Source organism: Elaeis guineensis, chromosome 3 (genome assembly GCF_000442705.2).
Source record: "Elaeis guineensis isolate ETL-2024a chromosome 3, EG11, whole genome shotgun sequence".
Taxonomy (NCBI): Eukaryota; Viridiplantae; Streptophyta; class Magnoliopsida; order Arecales; family Arecaceae; genus Elaeis; species Elaeis guineensis.
In genome coordinates, this window is record NC_025995.2 from 7586649 (window position 1) to 7611004 (window position 24356).

The window sequence follows — 24356 nt, forward strand, 5'->3', positions numbered from 1 at the left end:
GATTTAGAACTTCTATTATAGAATTTTGATATGATCATATCTGAGTCCAAATACTGTCGATCTGATCCTAACTTGACTATATATATATATATATATATATATATATATATATATATATATATATACTTTCTATGAAAGACCCACCAACTAAGGAGTTAAGTTGCATCACATGGCTCATGTTTATTTTCTGATCCTAACTTAGCTATATATATATATATATATATATATATATAAACTTTCTGTGGAAGACCCACCAACCAAGGAGTTAAATTGCATCACATGGCTCATGTTTATTTTCATCACAATTTTTTTGAAAAAATAGAGAATTTTTTTTCAATAATTATTAGCGATGAAAATATTTTTCTGTCGCTAATAACATAATTAACGACACAAAGCCTTTCGTCGTAAATATTTTTTTTGATGGAAAACTTTTTCGCGAGAAATTTTTTTTTTGATGGGATCTATTAGCGATGAAAATTTTTTCCATCGTTAATAACATTATTAGCAATGAAATTTTTTATTTTATCATAAATAATATTTTTTATATAATTATTAGTGATGAAAATAAATTATTAGCGATGAAATTTTCGTCACTAATAGGTCGCGTCTCGTCAAGTCCGATCTCGAAATCCATTTTCTTCCCCTCCCCCCTGGTTTCACACGAAACTGGTCCCCCCCTCGCCCTCTCTGCTCACCCCCCCTCTCCCATCCGGCTGCCGCCGCGTTTGCCGTCCGGCTGCCGCCGCATCCACTGCCATCACTGTCCACAATCGCCGTCCACTAGTAAGGTAAGGTTTTTTTTTTGGTGTTTTCTTGGGCCACCGGTGGGCCGTCGGGGATGGGAGAGACACCGGCGAGGATGGGGCCGAGCCAGGCCGACGGGGATGTGGCCGGGGCCAGCGGGGATGGGGTCGGGTCGGGTCGGGCTGGCGGCACTTGCGTCTGCCACCGGTAAATTTTTTTTTGGTGTTTTCTTGAGCCATCGGGGGGCCGACGGGGATGGGGCCGGGCCGGCGGCGCCTGCGTTCGCCGCTATTAAGTTTTTTTTTTTGATGTTTTCTCAAGCCACCGAGGGGCCGATGGGGATGGGGCCGGGTCGGCGGCACATGCTGGGGCCGGCGGGGATGGGGTCGAGCCGGGCCGACGAGGATGAGGCCGAGGCCAGCGAGGATGGGGATCGAGTCGGGCCGGGCTGGCGGCGCCTGCGTCTGCCACCAGTAAGTTTTTTTTTGGTGTTTTCTCGAGCCATCGTGGGGCCGACGGGGATGGGGCCGGGCCGGGCCAGCAAGGATGAGGTTGAGGCCGACGAGGATGGGGCCGGGGAGGAGGCGATCGGAGGAGATGGGGTCAAAAAAATTATTTGATTAATTATTTGATTAATTATATTTATTACATATTATTTTTTAGTGTTTCTACTAAAATTATTTAATTATTTTATTAATTATTTTTTTTACTAACACAATGCACATTACTGTTACTTATTACAATTTAATTATTTTATGTGCTAGTTTGTATGCTGCTGAAATTATAATTAAATATAAAAAATATTTTTATTTTAGAAAAAATTCTATTGAAATTTTTGATGAAAAAATTTTAATACGGAGTTATTCTTTTTCGATAAATTAGAAATTCATCTTCGAATGCATGTTCAAAGATGGTAGTTAAATTACATTGAGACGTAGATTTCTGTTCAAGAATCGATCTTCATCGAGATTGACTCTTGGATATTTCGTATTCAAATTTTTTTGAAAAAGTAATAATATTATTATTGTTAATACTTGATATTTTATTTCATTATATGATATTCAGTAGTTATCTGTCTATTATTCTCTGGATATATGGTAGATAGGGTACATAGACACCATATTCATATCGTATACTTGGAGAACCATGGAGAGATGCTGTCAAAATTTTCATAAAAATAAGATGAAATATCTACTGATAACAATAATAAGATTATTATTTTTCTGAAAGAGATAGGGTCACACCTGTTAGTAATGATTTGAAATGGATAGGATCATGTATTTTTACTTCATTAAATTGATGGAAGGATATCTTCTGTGCTACTGTTCAACTTGTATTTTTTAATATATGTTGTTTTGTATAAAGTGATCCGTGTCTGGATCTGGATCGAAATTTTGGTCAAAATTTGGATAGCAATTCAGTCTAGAATTCAGATCGAGATCCAGAATACCACTGAACCATTTTTTGGTTGTTAATGATTTTATGTTTGTTGTTAGATGGATATCAACAAAAATTGAATGAATGCTAGAGGTATTTTTTTGCCTGAATATCAAAAAAGAGTTCGAGATTTTATTGAATTTGCACGGCATAAGGCTGACATTGCTAGTCAGATAGTGTCCATGCAAGAGGTGTGTCAATTTGATATATCATCACATAATACTTGTTGAGGAGCATCTGCTACATTATGGTATGGATAAGAAGTATACTTATTGGATATGGCATAGGGAGGGTGATTCGAATGAAGTGGTGTGCGACGATGATGATATTGAAGATGATAGTGATACTACTGGACCTGTCAAACATAGTGATATTAGAAAATTATTAGATGATTTACATCAAGATACTTGTTCAAATATACGCATGAGTACTACTACATCTGAAAGCAATTCTAATCATGAACATAATATCTGACTTGAGGTAGAAGGGACTTTTGAACAGTTTGTAAAGCCTGTAAAGGATGCACGAGAGCCACTCTATCGAAATTATACAAAGTTTTTCAAGTTAGATTTTTTGATAAAATTGCTTCATATTAAAATCGTGAATCAATGGAGTTAGAATTTATTTGATCAAACTTTGACATTGATTAAAGCAGCTCTTTTTGATGGAGAGAGACTTCCGAAATCATATTCTGAAGCAAAAATATACATGAGAGAATTGAAACTTGGATATATTCTTATACATGCATGCAAAAATGACTGTATATTATTTTATAAGGATAACGAACAAGCAACTGAATGTCCGAAATATGGTGAGCCTAGATACAAAATCGATAATAAGAAAGTAAAGAAGATTCCTCAAAAGATTTTGAGATATTTTCTATTGATTTCAAGACTTCAAAGGTTATATATGTCCACAAAGATAGCTGAAGAAATGAGATGGTATTATGAGCAACGAATTCTAGAAGAGAACATACTTAGCAACCCGACTGACTCTTTAGTATGAAAAGATTTCGATGCAAAGCATCTGTACTTTGTGAGTGACCCGCACAATATCCGACTTGGTCTAGCAACAGATGGATTTAATCCCTTTGGCAATCTGAGTATCTCTTATAGTGTGTGGCCTGTGATACTAGTTGTATATAATGTGTCACCTTGAAAGTGCATGAAAGAATCATTTATTTTTATGTCACTGTTGATTCTGGATCTGAAAGTACTAGGTAATAAAATTGATGTATATCTACGATATTTAATCGATGATCTAAAGGAGCTGTGGAAAAATGGGGTATAGACATATTATTCTGTGAGTCAAAGTAATTTTAAGTTGCATGCTTCGATTCTATAGATCATAAATGATTTTTCTGCATATGAAAATTTATCTGGATGGAGCATCAAAGGATATCTTGCATGTCCAATATGCAATAGGGATGCATCCTCCTTATATTTAAAGCACGGACGAAAAATATGTTTCATGGTCATCGATGGTTTCTCCTTGCTAATCATTCTTGGAGGATCCATTATAACCAATATTTTGATAGTAAGTTCGACCGGTGTCCCCCACCTAAGAAGTTAGTGGAGAAAAAATTTTAGAACAAATTGAAGTCATTGAAAATATCCAATTTAAAAAAATATCAGGTATTCACAAGTAGAAGCATACTGAAGCTGAGCTGAATTGGACGAAGCAAAGCATCTTTTTTGAACTACCATATTGAAAGCAGCTACTATTTCATCATAATCTAGATGTAATGCACATTGAAAAGAATATTTGTGATAATATCATCGGTACTATATTGAACAACTCAGAAAAAATAAAAGATAGTACAAAAGCTCACCTTGATTTACAAGAAATGAGAATCTGATCGAAATTACATTTAGTTCATTGAGGTGAGATATTTTTTATGCCACCTACATGTTATTCACTGTTTGGGAGGAAAAGAAGAATTTCTGTGGATGGTTCAAAACCGTAAAATTTCTTGATGCATATGCTTCAAACATATCGCGGTGTGTTGGGAACAACGACGGTAATATCTCTGGCATGAAAAGTCATGACTCCCATGTGATGTGCAATGTTTGCTTCCTGTGGTCATGCATGGCTATTTGGGTGGTGATGTTCAAATTGCATTGATGGAGCTAGAAGTATTTTTCTGAGAACTGTGTTATCGAAAATTAAAAATTAACTTACTTGGGAGATCAGAGAAGGATATTGTACTCATACTTTGTAAGTTAGAAAAAATTTTTTCACCATCATTTTTTAATGTTATGGTGCATCTAGCTATTCATCTTCCAAAGAAAGCTCTTTTGGCCGGACCGATACATTATCGATGGATGTATCCTATTGAAAGGTAAAAAAATTATATGTACTTTGTCATATCAATTATAAGATATAAATATATTTCTAAAATTTTAATTTATTTTTATATGCAGATTCTTGTGTACCTTAAAAAAGTAAGTGCGTAATAAAGCAAGGCCTGAAGGATCTATAATAGAAGCATATGTAGCTACGGAGTGTGTCATATTCTGCTCGATGTATCTTTACGATATCGAAATAAGATTCAATCGTATAGATCGTAATGCAGATCGTGAATGGGATGACAATGAACCGATGTTGTCTATATTTAAACAAACGGTTCAACCTATTGGTGCAAGGAGATATGAATTTATAGACGTTAATGAGTTATCCAAGGCACACTTTTACATTCTAAATAATTATGAAGAAATTGAAGATTTTATTGAGTAAATACCATCTTAGCATACTATTTAATATTTTAAGTAATTTTTTTATATCGATGTAAAATTAAAAATCATAACTTATTACAGTGAGCATAAGAGTATACTATGTATAGAGAATAATATGGATGCCGATGATCGACATTGGAGAGAATTTACAAAATAGTTTGGTGATCTTGTAAGTTGCATTAGTGATATATTATTTATTTAATTATAAATAATATTATTTGAACCAACATAATTTTTTATGTTATGGTGTAGATGAAATATAAGTATTTCAATAAAGAAGTGGGTGCGACCGATGAGTTGTACGATTTAGCATGTAGTCCCGATTGAAAGATTAATCACTACGCATCCTGTATCACTGGAGGAATGAGATTTCACACAAGGGAGCTTGAGATGCAACGATGAATTCAGAATAGTGAGACTGCTACAACAGGATATGAAGAAGAAGAAGAGATTGATTATTATGGTGTACTAGTAGATATCATAGAACTAAAGTATGGGTCCAGTAATTCTATATTCTTGTTTCAGTGTGAATGGTTTGATATTAGTAATAAAAAGATCAGTATTTATATCGATTCATACTTTATCAGTATAAATTTTGCACGAACATGGTACCAAAATGAGCCGTATATATTAGCAACTTAAGCGAAACAAATAACATATTTGAAGGATCTAAAGTATCGAGGTAATTAGCATGTTATACAAAAAATAATACTAGAGATGTATATGACATACCAACCCGATTAGAAATGGATAAAAATTTAAATTTATATGAAGAAGAAGTTTTTCAGCAAGAAGAACAAATATTAGCTGAGCTTTTGGTTGATGAAGAACTTGTAACGGCACCTTTGAATATGGTTGATCTGCCGTCCAATGAAGTTAAAGCTGATTTTGTATTTAATCTTGATGAGTCGAAGAGCGACGATCAGTTCATAAATGATGATGAGATAGAAGATGATACATATATCGATTATTGTGATTTAGAGGAGGATTTATATATCGAGAAAAATACGAATATTGATGAGTAGATATATATTCTTCGTTCAATCTTTTTTTGCAATAATGGTATGCGATATAATTGTATTCATTAAAATATTATTTATTTTTTATTATTATTATTCAATATTATATTTATTTATATATCAATTATTGCAGGTATGGCACCAGAAGACAGACAACGACATTCATATTTACAGTCTAGTCCGGAGGTTAAGGTGCCTTCATTGATCTCCATTATCACCTAACTCCATTGTTAGAGGGTCCTGCACTAGTAGGTCCTAGTGAGGTAGATCCCAGTGAAGTGGTCCCAGTGGTATTATTATATTTTTTATATAATAAAATTTAATTTTTTTATTTGGATAGCTATCATACTAATGATTTATTTATTATTGTTTCAAGCTAGTCTTCATCTGTAGTGAGGCAAGGATGAGATCCATCGAAGAACCTTGCTCTAGAGTGTTGAAGACGTGAGCACTCGAGACAGTATCTCTGGATCAAGATACCAGCCAGCTATACCAGGCCCATTAGGAGATGGTGCGAGCCGTGGCAGACTGAGCTAGACATCATATGCCGCAGCTATACCCCCGTGATGCTCTTCGATTGGCATCACATTCTACTGACTCAGAGAGTGGTTTTGTACACCCACTTACAGGTAAAATAAATTATATTATGAATATTTAATTTGTATAGTATTCTTCTAATATTTGTTATTGGCAGGATATATTCGACATCATTGATTTTGAGGAGGATCATGTGAGGCGAGCCGTGGACACTCATTTATCATTGTATTTCAGGGATTATTGCCATCACATGCATCAGCATTGGTACTATGTGGTGCAGGATCATGGGGAGGAGACAGCGCGGTAGCAGCCCTATGACAGCATCACTATGGATGACTAGACTGTCATATGCCGGCATTACGAGAATCTGGCATATCAGGTTACACATCCAATTTTTTTTTTTTTTTAGAGTTTAATGATTGAATCATTTATTCTTAAATTAAATTTGTTATTTACTAATTTGACTGATAACTATACAGAGAAGATGTGTCCAGAATGCCACGAATCAGGCGAGACAGACCGTACCGCATTATAAGAGTTCGAGGTTGTTCGCTCGTTATATGGAGCATATGGTAGGTAATTTTAAATTTTTAATTAGTATATAATTCTGTAGTTATTTAAAATTTTTTTAATTAATTTTTAAATTATAGAGAAATACTAAGAGTGCCGAGCTTCCTGATAGAATCGATATCTACCAGCGGACCCACCAGCGACCGTTAGGGAATGGACGACGGGGAGCCAGGAGCTCTTTGTAAGTTTTTTTAATTATTCTTTTATACATAGACTGATTTTTATTATAAAATTAAAATAGCTATAACTTTAATTTTCAAGACTGTATAACAGACATGAGATCCCAGCCTATCCCTGAGGGCTCGACCGCATCCACATATGATGAGATCTGTGATCAGATACTTGGTACGAGATTCTGTTATGTTAGGGGTCTAAGATATAGGATCACTGCTCCCTCATCGTCATGCTCATCTAGGGTTGAAATTCATTCTGCATGTGAGGCTCGGTTGATGGAGGTGCAGAGGCAGGCTACCGTGGATCGACAGTAGGCTGAGCAACGAGCTAAGGAGTTGGCTGCATGCGTCGATGAGTATTAGCAGCTTCAGATCCAAATGATGGAGCGGATGGCACAGATGGAGCAAAGATATAGCTGATGAGGCAGCAGCAAGCCGATCTGAGCTCTTTCGAGCGCTCTCCTTCTCCAGTTCGTTCTCCAGATGCCGACACTTGACGATTTCTTCATGTATTTTTTTATTTTTATTTAATTTTTTTTTATAATTTTAATTTAATATAATAAAATAATAAAATTTATTTATCTATTTATTGTATAAATTTTTTATTTTTATTTTTTTTAATTTATAAAAAATATTATAGATATAAATTAAAAAAATATATTCATAAATTATTTTAAAAAAAAATATGATTAAATTATTAGTGATGGAATTATTTTTAATAAAATATTCATCACCAAAAATATTTTAGTATGATAGTTTAATTTTTTTAATAAATATAAAATTATTAAAATTTTATATATAATTAATAGCGATGAATAATTATTCCTCGTAAATAATTATTAGTGATGGAAATTTTTATCAAAAATTATCTTATTTATGACATAAGATTTTTATCGCTAATATTATTTAATTTTATTTTCTAAATTTTTTTATTAAATTAATAGTGATGAAAAATTTTCGTTGTAAAAAATATTTTTTGCAATGAAAATTTTTCATCATTGAAAATTTTTAAAAATTTTATTTCAAAAAATATTTTAATTAAATCAATAGCGATGAAAAGTTTTTGTTGCTATTAGTATTTTATTTTTTAGTGATGTTATAATTCATCGTAAATATTTTTTTTTATGATTAAAATTTTTTGATGAAAATATTTTAATGATAAAAATTATTCATCGTAAATATCATTTATTAGTGATGAAATATTTTTTCATCATAAAATATTATCAACGACGTAATTATTTATGATGAATAATTAGCGATGAATATTTTATCGCTAATAATTATTAGTGATGAAAATAGATTGTTAGTGATGAAAATTTTTCATCGTTAATAACCTGTTTTGTTATAGTGGAGGTTCAATCTACGAATACAATAAGGTTAGAGATTATATGAAAGCTTTACATGAATAATTTGTAAGCTCAGATAAGATATTAGGAAGCATCCTAATGAAGAAATTTGTAGACATGACACATATGCAAAAGAACATTATGGAAATGATAGATACTGCCGTTCAATTAAGGTCCCTAGATTTCTAGTGCATTTCATTCTTAACTCTTCATCCAAAATATAGACTGATTAAATTATCTTATAGCACAAATAAGAAAAAATATCAATTAATGAACTTCTGACCATGTGTGTGCAAGAACAGGAGATGAAGCATAAGACACCTAAAAGTGCTCATTATGTGAATCGTGCTAAAGGAAATGCTAAGAAAGCCAAGGATGTTTCTGATAATTTTTTTTGGTGGATAAAACCTGAGAAAACTAATAGGAAGTGAACAAAGTATCTATTCAGAAAATTCAATACATTCACACATAGAAATAGTGGGGATTTATAGATTGGTTTTAAAATATGATTTTCAATTGGATCTTGTAAATTCCTTTTATATTCTATCCTTTTCTAAAAAATTGGTTTCTATATCAAGATTGACTTGTATATGAATTTTCATGGTTCAGTTATGAATCTTTTGAAAGATAAGAAAATTATTGTTCTAAAATGTAAGTTAATAATTTATTTAAATTTGTATTAGACCCTAGTTATATGTTTAGTCTTTTAACATTGCATGATAATGGAGTGGGCATTAAATGTGGTATTATTAATGAATGCTCTGCTAAATTTTGACGTATGTGATTCAAACATACCTCCATAAGGAGAATTAAAGTGTTAGTAGACGATGAAGTCCTAAAGGCTTTTGACTTTATGGACTTTAGTACTTGTGTAGACTGCATAAAGGGAAAGCAGACTAATAAGATCACTAAATGTATCAAAAGAAGTACTAAGCTTCTAGAAATTATATACATGAATATCTATAAACCATTTTCTTATCCATATCTAAATAGTTAGAAATATTTTATTTCATTTATTGATGATCATTTAAGATAGATGTTTCTCTACTCTTATTTGATAAAGTAGAAGCACTTGATGCCTTTAAGATTTTCAAAGTAGAGATAGAGAAATAAAAAAAAAATTATTGTGAGATTAGATATGGATGGAGAATATTATAGAAGGTACACATAAAAGGGACAAATGATGGGTCCATATGTAAAGTTTCTTGAAGAAGAGTATATTATTATCTAATACTTAATGTCAGATATATCATAACAAAATGGTGTCGCTGAAAGAAGAAACCACGCACTTATGGATATAATTAGAAGTATGATTATAAGCAACTCAAGTTTACCTTTATCCTTATGCAGTGAAGTCTTAAAAACCATTGGTATATCATAAACAAGATTCTATCTAAGATTGTTTCTAAAATACCATTTAAAATATGGAGTGGATGAAAATTAAGTTTAAGATATTTACACATATAAGGATATCTAGTTAAAGTGCGAGTTTATAGTTCACACATAAAGAAACTACATGCAAGAGCAATAAATGGTTTTTTCATTAGCTATGCAGCTAATTCCAAAGGATTTAGGTTTTTTGTCGGTCACATACTCCAAAATCGTTAAAGCTACAAATGCAAAATTTCTTAAGAATCATGAAATTAATGGGAGTGAATTTCTTCATAGGATAGAACTTGAGGAAATAAGGGAACCACTGGTAGTACACTTGAATACACCATGCTTGGTAGCTTTTCAAGATAATTCTCTAGATTTTGTTGAACAGTAACCAATTCAACAACAACAACCTCATGAGGAGCTATCCCATGAAAGAACTGGTAATATAGAAACCACCATTCAAGATACAACTAAAATAGTGGGAGTAAGAATATCCTTAAAAATTAGAAGACCGACAATTTTTAGTGATTATATTGCATGCGTTCAAGAGTCTGACTATGATGTTGGAAAAAGATTATCCAAATTTATGTTCACAAGCCATGGGTGGAGAAAATCCATACTATGTATGATGCTATGAAGGAAGAAATAGAATCTATGGCTAAAAATAAAATCTAGGATCTCATTGAATTACTAAAAGGAGGATCAATCATTGAATATAAATAGGTCTATAAGGCCAAAGAGACTCATCTAGTAATATCAAATGATATAAGATTAGACTTATATCTATGGATTTCACTCAAAAAAGAATGTATTGATTATCATGAAACTTTCTCTTCAATTTTAAAGAAGGATTTATTTAAAAAAGTTATGGCACTAGTAGCTCATTTTGATCTAGAGTTACATAAAATGGATATAAAAATAGTATTTTTAAATTAGAACTTGAAGAAGAGGTATACATATGTCAGCTTAAAGATTTTCATAGTGAAAGAATAATCATTTAGTTTGGGAGCTAAAGAAATCTATATATAGACTAAAATAAGCTTCTTATTAATGGTATATAAAGTTCGACAATATTGTTTCTCTATATGATTTTATAAAAAATATCATTGATCAATCTATATACCTAAGATCAGTAGGAGTAAATATATTTTCTTAGTCCTATATATAGATGATATTTTACTTGCAAGCAGTAACTTCGGCTTATTGCATGAGACCAAATAATTTCTTATCCAGAACTTTGAAATAAAGGATATGGACGAAGCCTCTTATGTCATTAGCATAGAGATTCATAGATATAGAGTCGAAAGAATCTTAGAACTCGAAAGAATCTTAGAACTATCTTGAAAATCCTACATTAAAAAGCTTATGGAAAGGTTTAGGATGAAGGATTATTCTTCTATTGCGACATCGATTGCCAAAAAGGACAAGTTCAGTTTGAATCAATATCCTCAAAATATATTAAAATGAAAATAAAAAAAATATTTCTTATGCTTCTACAATAGAGAGCCTTATGTATGCACAATCTACACTAGACCTAATATTGGATATACAGTAATAATGTTGGGTATATATCAAAATAACCCAGGTATAGAGTATTGGAAAGCTACCAAAAGAGTTATGAAGTACTTACCAGGAACAAAGGATTTCAAGCTTACATACAGGCATTTTGACCATCTAAAAGTAGTTGGATATTTAAATTCAGATTTTGCTGAATGCATAAATATAAAAAAGTGAACTTCATGATACATCTTTCATATTGCTGGTGATATTGTATCTTGAAGAAGTGTCAAACAAACTATTATTGCATCATCTACTATGGAAGTAGAATTCATCGCATTATGTGGAGCTATATCATAAGCATTATAGTTGAAGAATTTTATAACTGGGCTAAAGGTTATCGATTCTGTTGCTAGGCCATTAAGGATTTTCTATGATAATTTAGTTATAGTTTTTTCCTACAAATAACAAGAGTGAAAATTGAAAAAAATGCATCGCTATGAAGTTTTTGATTGTCAGAAAAAATGTTAAAAAGCAAGAACTTGCTATTCAGCATATAAGTATTAAGTTAATGACCGCTGATCCGATGTCTAAAGATTTGTCGTCTCAGTTGTTCAGGGATCATGTATGCTATATGGGGCTTGTTGGCTCATTTTGAGTTATTATTTTAATTCTCTAATTATTATTTATGTTTATAAACATATTTTATTAATTAACAATATAATGTCTATTATGCACATTAAGTAATTTGTCATATACAGAATATGATCCATTTGGATTAATAAAGTTGGACTCGGAATGATTTATAAGAAGATAATTCACAAAGTTCATTAGGAACTCAAATCAGAAAGTATCATATATTATAACTCATGGGAAGAAATGCTCACCAAAAGAGCACAACTATCATTATTTATATATAGAGAATTCTATTTGGATAATAATTACGTAACTAACTAATTAGTTGAGTGACAATAAAATGATTATAGCCATACTATTGTGTTAACTATCACTTATAAGGATTATCTGACTACATCATTTGGGCCAAATGGGAGAATATTAGACATATCCCTATATGTGGCACATATAGATGGCTTTCTAATGGGATAACTTTTGATTGTATATAAGTATCCACTATCTCTAATTATGCCTAAGGTAGCTAGTTTCCTTGATGGAAGGAAGCTGATGATGTTTTGGTTATCTAATAAACATCCCTAGCCTAGTCTATTTTCAATCCATCGGTTTATGGCTTTTATGAAGTTATAGGTTAGAACACTCCTTCAAGTTTATTTATGGATAGACTCTAATCAAATACTTGAAGAATTATGGTTAGAGGTATGCATCACTAATATGTTTTGCTGCAATTTTGCTTGAGATACTTTCTTACAGGTTGTACCTACTTCATATTTTCCTTTCTTTCTTTTTTTAATTTACAATATGAAGCTGACTAGGTGAAAGATACACACAAACCCACCAACATTTCAGCTTACTCCAAAGATAATAGAGCTAATCTGGGAAGCAAATATTAATATTTCACCAAGACAGGCATTCATCAAATATATATATACACTCTTATCAACATCATCATCATTCAAAGACAACCCCACAAGCATCGACCCATAAAGCAATGGCAAACTCTGGATGGATTTGGTCATTAACTCAAATGATAGAGTCAGACATTCAGGCTTTGTTTGCTAAGTAATAAGCAGCTTGATTGGCCTCATGGTATGCATAAGAAACCCATTCCCACACCATCATGTCCCACAACAAAGGAGGTAATGTCCGACTAGCCACATGAGTTTAGAAACCCAATGTATTAGTGAATCGCCCTCCACCCAGAGTTCCTGTGCATGTAGCTTAAATATAGCCACTTTAATTTAACCCAAGCAACCACCATTTCAGCAAAGGGCACTGAGGAATCTGTAACACTTTCATTTATGCCACTAAAAGACTCTTTATAGCAGCATTTTTTTAATATCTACCAATATTTTAGGATCGCCTCAATTTTTTTAGCAGTACAAAAAAATGTCATGCAAAGAAAAAGGTAAAAGAAAATGTAATCAATAAACATTAATTAGTGGCATCCAAACTTGCTAGTGAAAAATTATTAATCAATAGCAATTTTGTTATTAATGCCACAAAAACTCTTATTTTATAGTATTTTTGAAATATTTAATAGCATTTCTGAAATGTTGCCAAATCATTTAGCAGTACTAAAAACTACAGCATAATGATAAAGTAAAAAGAAAGAAGTAAATAGCAGCATTGCAAAACGTTGTCGGAGATTAATTGCTTTTCAAAAGGATAGATTTATCGATGCTTTTAGATGCAAGTGATACCTTTATAGTTTAATTTTTGAATTATTTTTTGCAACATTTTATATACTAGTGGTAGATATTTTGAATGATTGAATATCATTATTTTATTCAATCTATATAGAATTTGTTTGAAATATATATTGTATGTTCATTATATTATAAAATAACACATCCTGGAACCAGAAGTATGAATTAAAAAGTGCTCTTAATAAAACCATCCACATAAAATAATAATTATATATTATTGATACTTCTAGAAAATACTAATAACATCTCACAAAATCAAATTGAAAATATAAATTTATCCTTAAAGTAAAAGTATAAACACTCTACAGAAAAGACAAACCCAAAGTACATATTACAATTCATTAAAAACTATGTACATAAATATGAGAAATGGAAACCAAGTTTTAAAGAAATTCATCCAATGCCTAAGTAGGCGCCACTTGCAAAATAAAAATAAATCAAGTATTTAGATCATTATTATATAAATTAGTATACAAAAATAATAAAATAATTTATAAAGTATATTATGTTAATAAGTTTATTATAAAAGTTGAAGGCCATGCAATGTATCCTTCACGACATCTCCAATTCTTATATAATGTCCATTAAGTCTTATCAAAAGCTCATTATCCACTCAACATATATCTCCCAAAATTGATCTCTAAGTGTATTCTTTCCCACAACTTTATTAGGATCTTTATTTACAAGAGTTCTTAGTACTGCATCAAAATAAGGTATTTTGAAACTCTTTATCACAACTCTATTTCCTTCCTACAAATAGAAATTCATATATAATAATATAAAATATCAAAAAAAGTTGGGACAATAAATTTTGAGATAAGTCATATAAAGTATGATTATTTACTTTAAGGGAAGAAGCATGCTGTAACTTTATCTTTTTTTCTCTATTTCTCTATAATGTGAAAATATTATTGTTGATTTTTATTACAGTATAAGTACCAAATTAGTTCAACTATAATAATTATGTGCTTCCTAAACTATCATCAGATAAAAATGAAATAAAGAAATATTTTGATATATATATATATATATATATATATATATATATATATATATATATATATATATATATATATATATATATATATAACTCTAATAGATGATGCATATAATAAACAAATGAAAAGCAGAATATGTAATAGTAGGCGAGGATACAAATGCAACATAATAGATAACACAAATAAATTATTGCAGGTTTAAAAATTTTATTTGATGACTCGGAACAACATGACTTAAGGATGATGAGTCGAGAGCATGCATCAGCGAATCCTCATGATCGCTAGATGCATCAGTTAGCTACCTACAATGACCAAAGAATTAAGTCAAATATTATATTAATTTTACATCGTACAAAAAATTTCATACAAACTTCAAAATGACTGCCTGTCTATTATACGAGGGGCATACATAAGTTATCAACTCTAGCTATGCTCTATAGGTGCATGATTGCATAGTTCTTCTATAATCTATACAAGAGAAGAAATTAACGCTATATCTCTTAATTATTTCTACTCTACATCCATATACTTTTTCTGCACATCTATGCACTTTTCTTGTAGTTTTTTCTTCTCTTACTGATATACTTTTAGCTCTTGCTTTAAGGTACAAACCTCCTTAGTTTTAGTTGCATTTCTTATGGCTTCGCATGATTCTTGTTCTTGCTTTAGTAATTTTTAGGTTAGAAACCCAATCCTACCACTCAATGTACCCACTTTTCTCTTATCCCATGACTATTGCATATTGAGCATTCGGGGCGGACCTCTTTTTACTAACTTAGGATTTTGGATAATAGCCTCACATAGCTCATCTTGAAATGAAAAACTAACAATTTAGATTCTTATAAATAATAATTTAAAAATCAATTTAGAAGAAAGAATTGAAAAGTTAAATCATTAGACAAACAATTATCTATGCTATTGCATCGTTTATAGGGGTCTTATCCTTATGTTGACGGGTAAGAAGGAAAAGCTTTGCTCGTGTAGGTGGCCTATCATCAAGTGACTTTGAAGCCTACAATCACAAGATTCTCAATAATTAGGTATGCATTTATTGATAAACATATTAACATGTGGCAACATATTTATATCTATAGAGGAGAAGATTGGGTACCTACCTGCTTGTCGTTGATGATTATAAAGCTTCTTGTTCCTCCTATATAGCTAAAGTCTTACTTTTTTCAACTAGATTTATTTTTAGCACTATGATTCTAAAATAATAAAACAAGATTTTAACACCTAAGCACATTTGAATCAAATTATATATTTATGAATATAAGGATGAAATTGTGAAAATAAGTTATGTATTTTACCTTCACTTCATCGCTGTTCCAAAATAAGACCAAAACTTCATATTATTTAGAAATGACTCTCCTGCTAGGCATGACATCATGCTGCTAGGCAGTAGATAGAGATGGATCACAAAATTAACTTTGAGATGAGTCCAATCCTTTCATTTTTATAAAGGTGATTTCATAACCTAATCATAAGAAAATGGATTGATATCGCACTTGATCTGTAACACATTGAGTAGACCAGAGTTATACAACAAAAGTATTAATACATTAAATTTGTAAGATATGGACCTTTTAATACCAAGACTATTTTCCACATATGGTCCTTCTTCTCATCCATCATGGTCCTCTAATCAAGATAATTTATTGGTGCCAAATCACCTCTTAGAGCAATTGCATATTCCAAAGAAGTTAGAAAACTTAGATGCATTATTTCTTACTAGCTGTCCTAAATCATTTATTTTGATTGGCAAATGCACATCCTATGGTAAACTCCAAATGTCTTTGCATTTCGTAGGGCCTCGAACACCCTTCTCACTACATATAGAGTCTATATGATGTAGAATAGAAATGCAAAATGAGCAATTATCATGAGATTATCTTTTGGAATATGGAGACTATCTTATGAAGTCTTCTACAATTAGCCATTTATTTGATCATGTTATTTGGTCAAAATATCATTATAAGTCTAATATTTTTTTTTTTCATTCGTTTTATACATGGCAAGGCGAACAGTGCCATGCTAGTGCTAATTGTACCATGCCAATATGAACTATGTCATGCTAATGAGAACTATATCGTGCCAGTGCAAACTTTGCCATTCCAGCAAATTTGAAGTTCAAAAAAATTTTAACTATAGTGGATTTTAAAGTTTTGTTCATGAAAGAAGGGGCAATTGACAAGGCTGGATTTGGTTGGTTTTAATGCTCAAACCCGGTATGAGTGGTATATGCTTTCAGCATGCTAATTATAGCAAATATTTCGTAACAATATAACATTCCAAAAGGATAAGAAAGAATAATCCAAGCTTTCTATGGCAAGGGACTCAAAGTTGACATGCTAGCTTATGTTCAAAAGCTAAATATGATTATCATAATCACACCCTTAGAGGCATCTGCAATATTCCAGGTATATGATGTCCTAGACACCAAGATGAGGTTAATAACATATAAGTTCAAAATTACAAAATGGTTGAACAAGCAATTAGAGTTTCAAGACAAAACAGCACTTATAGCACTTAAGAAACATGGTTAGCAGGCCTTGTCATAACCATCTGTCTCGACTTTGACGAATCTTTTCCAATTATCCACTCCAAAAGTGTACCCCTTGCATTACACAAGCTTTTATGGTCCTAACTAACAACTTCAGTCCATGATCCCTTCAACTTCCCCTCCCATCTGTGACACATCTGATCACCTCAATCTATTGGCACTGTCATATTCTTTAGTTTAAATGCCTGCACTATCTTTATCACTTCTCCACTTTGATCCTTAATTGGTTGTTTATAGAATAGAGAAAATTAGGTGAATCCTATTATGTGTTTTTCATTAGCAGGCTATCATAGTCAGATTTTCAAACTTTTCTTAGCAGACTTTATCATAATCACAAAGGTGTCTTTTTGGAGAAGACAAACATCTTCAGTTTCTACTAGTTCTTGCTTGCTAGACTCACTTATAACAGATCACCATGTGAAAGCATATTCCACTAGTTTGATGGTGTCAAGATTTAGCTTTTTGATCGTCAGAAAACCCTACAACCAATCAAGAATTTTCAAGAAACACATTGCCATGGCTCTAAACATCATAGAATGGAAGAAGACAATGAAGGCTAAGGCTTCTTCTAGGGAAGTAGTAGATACAGCAAAATCCATGTCGAAGTAAAATTACCATTTTATTTTTACATTATGCTATTGCAAGATCAGCCATCGTTTTAAAAATGAAATTTCTTTGCTCATGTTATTGGTATTGCCTAGTGCATTGACAAAATTTAGTTTCTGTTTCCTACTTGGGGGTTCTTGAGAGTGCTTCTCCTGAGCTATTGAAATATTGTTAATAAACTTTGATACTTCTATTTTGATATGTCTAAATCTGACCTATTATACATCTTCAAAACATACAAGAGGGAGGAAGCTAAGATGAGAACATGGGAGAATTTGTAGAAATCAGAAGCTAAGGCAATCAAATACAAATGTGCCATGCCAATAAACTGTGGCATGCCATGCCAATGCAAAATGTGACATGTCGTGCCAACTGCAAAAATATGCATGCCATGCCAGTGCACTCATACTCCTATTCATATAGGATGGTGCTATTTGGGTTTAACAAGTCATAATATGCCAATATGTATATATTAGCATAGCCCTGTGAATCTTATGTTGATTGAGCTATGTTTTCACACACTTGGCTTGAACTTTATTTTAGACCTCAAAACATGATCAAGCTTGGCTTGTTTATGTTAATTTCAGTTTGGTTGAGGTGATGTTTAGCTACTTTGTGGCTGAAAGTCTCCTTTTAAGAGCAAGCAAGCACTTGTACTGCATAAGAAAAGCGCTTGTACTATACTATGGTTGATACTTTGCTTTATCTATTGTTATGGTTTTTAATTTGGTTTTAGCGTTCCTTTATTTATGGTTTCTGTCATCAAATGCATGGCGAGTCTTGCTAGTGGTGGCTGAATACCTCATTCTTGATCATTTAGATCTCTCATTATGTACATTTGAACTTGGTCTCTTGTCTTATTAAAAACTAGGTGCTTAAAATCTGAACATGGAGTTGTGCCTAGTCCATGCGATGAGATAGGAAGATGTACCATAACTCATAGCACATAGCATAGGATGTGCATTGTCACATTATGCCAAGTACTAGTTCTAGGCACACACTGGCACATAGGGAAGTTATGATCTGAAAATTCCTTTATAAGATAACATACTATATATTGCAAGTTTTGTCCTTTTTTCCCAATAAATGAATGAATACATGTTTCAATTGGAACAAACCAATCTGTGATGGCCCTGTTTACCTGTCGCAACTAATAACCCAGAATTATGCAGAACTAAACATCACTTTTTAATCAAAGTATATCCAAAGATGATCTCATATTGGACAATGGAAGTAATAGCCATCCAAAATGCAGTAGTATTGTAGCTTGCTTCACTACTAATGCAAGTTGAAATAGCTATCTAACTTCTGTGCTACTATACTTCAATTTATATGCTAATTTATTTCTCTAAATTAACTCATATATAAAGGTGTCCTAACAAGCCTAAAAGAAAATTTATGTTCCTCAGAGGACTGTAACTCAATCTTTGCATGATCCTATCACTCTCAAGTCAGCATAGAGCTCCATTTTGTTAAAGAAGATTCTTCAATCGAGAACTCTAGAGAGTGCTTCCCTAAACTATTGAAATGGAGAGTGCTTCCCTAAACTATTGAAATCTTGCTGATAAACTTCAATACTTTTATTTTGATATGCCTAAATCTAACATTCTACACATTTTCAAAACATACAAGGGGAAGGAAGCTAAGATGAGAACATGGGAGAATTTGTAGAAATCAGAAGGTGAGGCGATCAAATATAACTATGCCATGCCAACAAACTACATCATGTTGTGACAATGCAAATTGTGCCATGCCAACAAACTACACCGTGTTGTGCCAATGCAAAATGTGCCATGCTATGCCAATGCAAAATGTGCCATGCCATTGTACTCCTACTTCTATTCATATGGGATGGTGTTATTTGGGTTAAGCAAGTTATAATATGCCAATATGTATATATTGGCACAGCCCTATGAATCTTTGGTTAATTAAGCTATGTTTTGCACACAAAATATGTATCATTGGTTGATTGAGCTAAGTTCCTGAACTTCATTTAAAAAAAAAAAATCACTTTTTGCAATTAGATCAACATATAGGGAGTCTGAGATGCCAGAGGATCGATGGGGTGTAATAAGGCCGATGAGACTTGATGCCATTGAAGGTCGTAGGCTCTTATGTGATAAAGTTACAATATAAATTAACTCACTAAATGTAACATTTCTTAGAAATGATATTTAATATGAATTAGTTACCTGCATGGGCATGTGAGGCCAAAGAAGTGGAACTTGATGGGGGCAGCTGACTTGATGGAGCTTAATACTGATTCAAGTTAGTGGGCTCTATGGTAAAGTTACAAAATAAGTTAGCTCACTAAATGTATCATTTCTTAAAAATGATATTTAATATAAATTAGAAACTTGTACAGGCATGTGATGCCAAAGGAGTGGAGCTTGATGGGGGCAATTGACTTAACGAGGCTTGGTGCTGATTCAACTAGTAGGCTCTACGATAAAGTTACAAAATAAATTAAGTCACTAAATGGAGCAATTCTTAGAAATGATATTCAATATAAAGTAGAAACCTGCACAGTCATATGAGGCCAAAGGGGTGGAGCTTGATGGGGTCAACTGACTAGATGAGCTTGATGCTAATTCAAATTAGTGGGCTCTATGGTAAACTTACAAAATAAATTAGCTCACTAAATGTAACATTTCTTAGAAATTATATTCAATATAAATTAGAAACATGCACAAGTATGTGAAGTCCAAGGAGTGGAGCTTGATGGGGTCAGCTGATTCATGAGGGTTGTGTAATGAAGACTTGCTCCTTAGATCAAATATGCATAGCTAGAGTCATAATACAAGTATCAAACTTGTACTATGATATTTCGATTTCTTTAAATAAATAATCCTTAATGTAGAAGACATAGTTATTATAGAGCCTACCAAAATAAAGAATATTTTTTGACTATGTATGTGGAGATCATACCAAAATCATCAGTTGACATAACCATGAGCTAGTCTACATTTAATTTTCTAGCAAGACAAACTTTTGTAAGAGAGTGTTGTGCCATTGTTATCACTAGATAAAGCTAGTAACCTTGCCAACTTTCTCAACTATAAGCATAGAGCATCCACTTTTCCTATCAAATAGGCCTCTAATTTCTCAAAATTAAAATTTGCCTAATAATGTAAAATAGCATATGAAACAATTTTTCAAATTGCAATCAGATTGCCAACATCCCAAAGCTGAAAGACAATGCAAAGATATCAATGAGACCTAAAGGCTTGAGAAGAGCAGCAACCCGTAACTAATAAATGAAAAATTAAACACAAGCTTCTTGCCTCTTCTTCCATATTACAAAAATTCATTCAATTGATTAAGACTTTTGCCAACATGAAAGCTGACTTTGAAGCAAAATGAAATTTGAAGATTGAATGGTGATATAGAATAACAAAAGGCACATGTTAAATGAATTAGGATACAAGTTCCAAGTGCAAGACTTCATCTACAAGTTCATCCAGCAACCAAAACAAAAGGGCAAAACCAAGATGTAAAACAATGGCATGCAGTACAAAAATACTGAGGGTGAACTCCTAATTCACCAATATATTTGACTGTTATCGACTATTCAAGGGCACATAGAAAATTGTACACATTTTAATTTCAATGGTTGATTAAAAAAGAAAAATGCCTTTCCTATTGTTGCACCTGTGATGTGCAAACCATAGTGAAAATCTTGTGGTGCGTAAAGCCATGACACCGCCACTGTAAATATGCTTCATTTTAATTATATAAGAGGAACTTATCAATTTACAAGAATATATGTTAGAAAAAAAAAAATCATACCCAAAAATGTAATCCAACAAATCAGCAATTAAAAAAATTATCAGCAGTTAGCTTCACAAGTGAATATCTAGCACCATGGCCAAAGTATGAACTACAAGTCCATTGCTCAAGCATAATCTTTGCCTGCAACAGAATCAGCTGCCCATTCTGTGGCTAATCCTATCGATCTAGTAGAGAATTTACAAAAAACATTTGTTTGAGAGAAAGATAGAGAGCGAGAGAAACTCGCAAGGCATGCAGATGCTAATGCTTTGTCAAGGTGATGATCAATTAGGATCTAAAGTGGCCAGGGGCAGAAGAGGTTGATATGGTGGAGGAGTAGACAGGCATATATACCTCATATCATATGTTGTTTTTCTTCTATTTTCTATCTGGAAGAATGTTGAAAGACACTTCAGCGAGGCTTATAAGCATATAGCACAGATGGATACACATGAAGATCAATGCTAGTAGGAAGCAGGCATAGATTATTGTACATATCTCGATTCATCTTGATACACACCACAGTATACTCTTGATTTGTTTTATCTATAAGACTGTCTACCACTCATACTTTGCAGTATATATTAGTATATATATGACACCAATATGTGCAACACCATCCTAAATATTTCTCAGGAAGATGCATTGTAGTTGTTCAATTGAGATATTTTTGGACTCTCACGAGGTGAATCTCTTAGAAGTGTCTCCCTAGCGGCGTGCATTATTTTGATGACGTCTCCCAAATTCATTCGTTGTTGTGGCAATGCCTCGGTACAGAAGAGACCAATTTTAATGATTGATAGCAAGCAATTCTGAGCTTCCTCGCTTGCACTGACTGCACTTTGACAAGAGGATATATTTATTCCATTCTCCTCGTCCAGGAGTAGAGCCTGGTCTAGTATATCCATTACGTGTTGAGGATATGCCATCTTTACAAAAGTATGAAGGTCTAGACCATCTTTAAATCTATCATCAGTGGGTCTTAGTCCAGTGAACATCTCCAGCAAAAGTATTCCATAACTGTACACATCCCCTTGAGTAGAGACTTTGCTGCCCATGCCATACTCTTACAGTTCACATGGAAATAAAGAATAAATTATTTATTTCGCATTGAAAGCAAATGGCAAGACTTAATGAGACTCTGCTCATAGTTAACTGACCATAAAATTAAATGCTCTACATATTTAAATTCCTTCATAATGATTAAAGGTTTCGAGCTCTATTTTTACAAATGTTATGACATAAGAATTGTTAAATATACACGAAAAAGGAGCCATGGTTGTGACAATAATATTTTAGTTCTAACATAGTATGCCATATGTATCATTCTATCAAAAGAAAATCAATCTCAAAAAATAATGCAAATGTTCACATAGTTGAAAAATAATCATTACAGCTCAAACAAAATTAGGTTGGCACTTGTGTGATGTTATTGATCCAATAACAAAAGTTCTCACACTACTAGACCAAGTATTTAAAATCGCCTTCCCTTTCTGATGATGTGCTCCTATATCCTATTGACTACCATACGACTAGTCTTCGTAAAATTATTAGTATACTTTAGCATAGGTTGAAATGAGTAGACTATCAGAAAATGGACGGACGAACTTATCCAAGTCAATTAGTCAAGGTAAATAATAAAATATTAATTTTCGAAAAATGAATTGAAAATATCATAAATAATATTCTCATTCAATTTATATAGGTCTGTGTCTTGTGTGTGCATCAAAATAACAATTTGTCTGTAGCTAGAACTTTTAAAAACCCTCATAATAGCTAGAACTTATCCAATTACTAAATTGTAACTTGGTCAGGCTGCATATTATACACGTGTACATGCAAACCAATTCAAACTTTTAAAAAATTTCAAGGCCTTTAACGAACGCAGTATAATTTGAGAATAATGTAAGACAAAATATATATCATCAAAGACGGAATGCAAGCTGAAAAAGATGTTCACCTGGAGCAACATATCCAATGGATCCTTTTATTCCAATTGTATGGCTTGTCACTGGAGAAGAATCCCCACAAGGGGGTGTGATCAGAAATTTGGCAAGTCCAAAGTCGCACACATGAGCAACCATATCCTTGTCCAAAAGAATATTGCTTGGCTTCAAATCGCAATGAACAATTGGTGTGCCATTGTACTGATGTAGATACTCCAAAGCCAAAGCCACATCGATTGCTATGTTCACTCTTTGAAGAAGGGTCAACTTATGCGACACCTCCCCCCGTCCACTCTCGGGTGTAGCCACTTGTCTAAACTCCCATTCGGTATGAACTCGGTTACCAGAGCCAAGAAAACATGACCACTGTGGTCGAAGCTAGAGCAAGCATTCAAGATCTTAAGGAGGTTTCGATGCCGAATGCTTCTCAAGATTTTGCATTCAGCTTGGAAAATCTTTAAAGCCCCTCGTTGATGATGATGGAATACCTTAATAGCAACCTCCTTTGGCTCAAAATTCACCACTCCCCTATACACACAGCCAAAGCTTCCCTCACCTATTAGATTAGCCGTAGAGAACCCATTAGTTGCTCTGGCCAACTCAGCAAAAGAAGGCATTGGATACTTGCCCTCTGAGGGGAGCAGAGGCAAAGATATCTTGCTCCTTGGCTTCCAAAGTCTAATAGCACACAGGAA

General features: G+C 32.7%; 1 protein-coding gene across 1 annotated transcript; it reads right to left on the bottom strand.

Moving 5' to 3' along the window:
- Positions 1-22347: 22347 nt before the first annotated feature.
- LOC105042351 (receptor kinase-like protein Xa21) lies at positions 22348-22773 on the bottom strand. Its single transcript, XM_073253324.1, has one exon. It carries the CDS (start codon positions 22771-22773, stop codon positions 22348-22350), a length of 426 nt encoding a protein of 141 aa, XP_073109425.1.
- Between the last annotated feature and the right edge of the window lie 1583 nt (positions 22774-24356).

Bases quoted from the DNA above. Each gene is read 5' to 3' on its own strand.
- LOC105042351 (XM_073253324.1), bottom strand. From the start codon at position 22,773: ATGGGCAGCAAAGTCTCTACTCAAGGGGATGTGTACAGTTATGGAATA.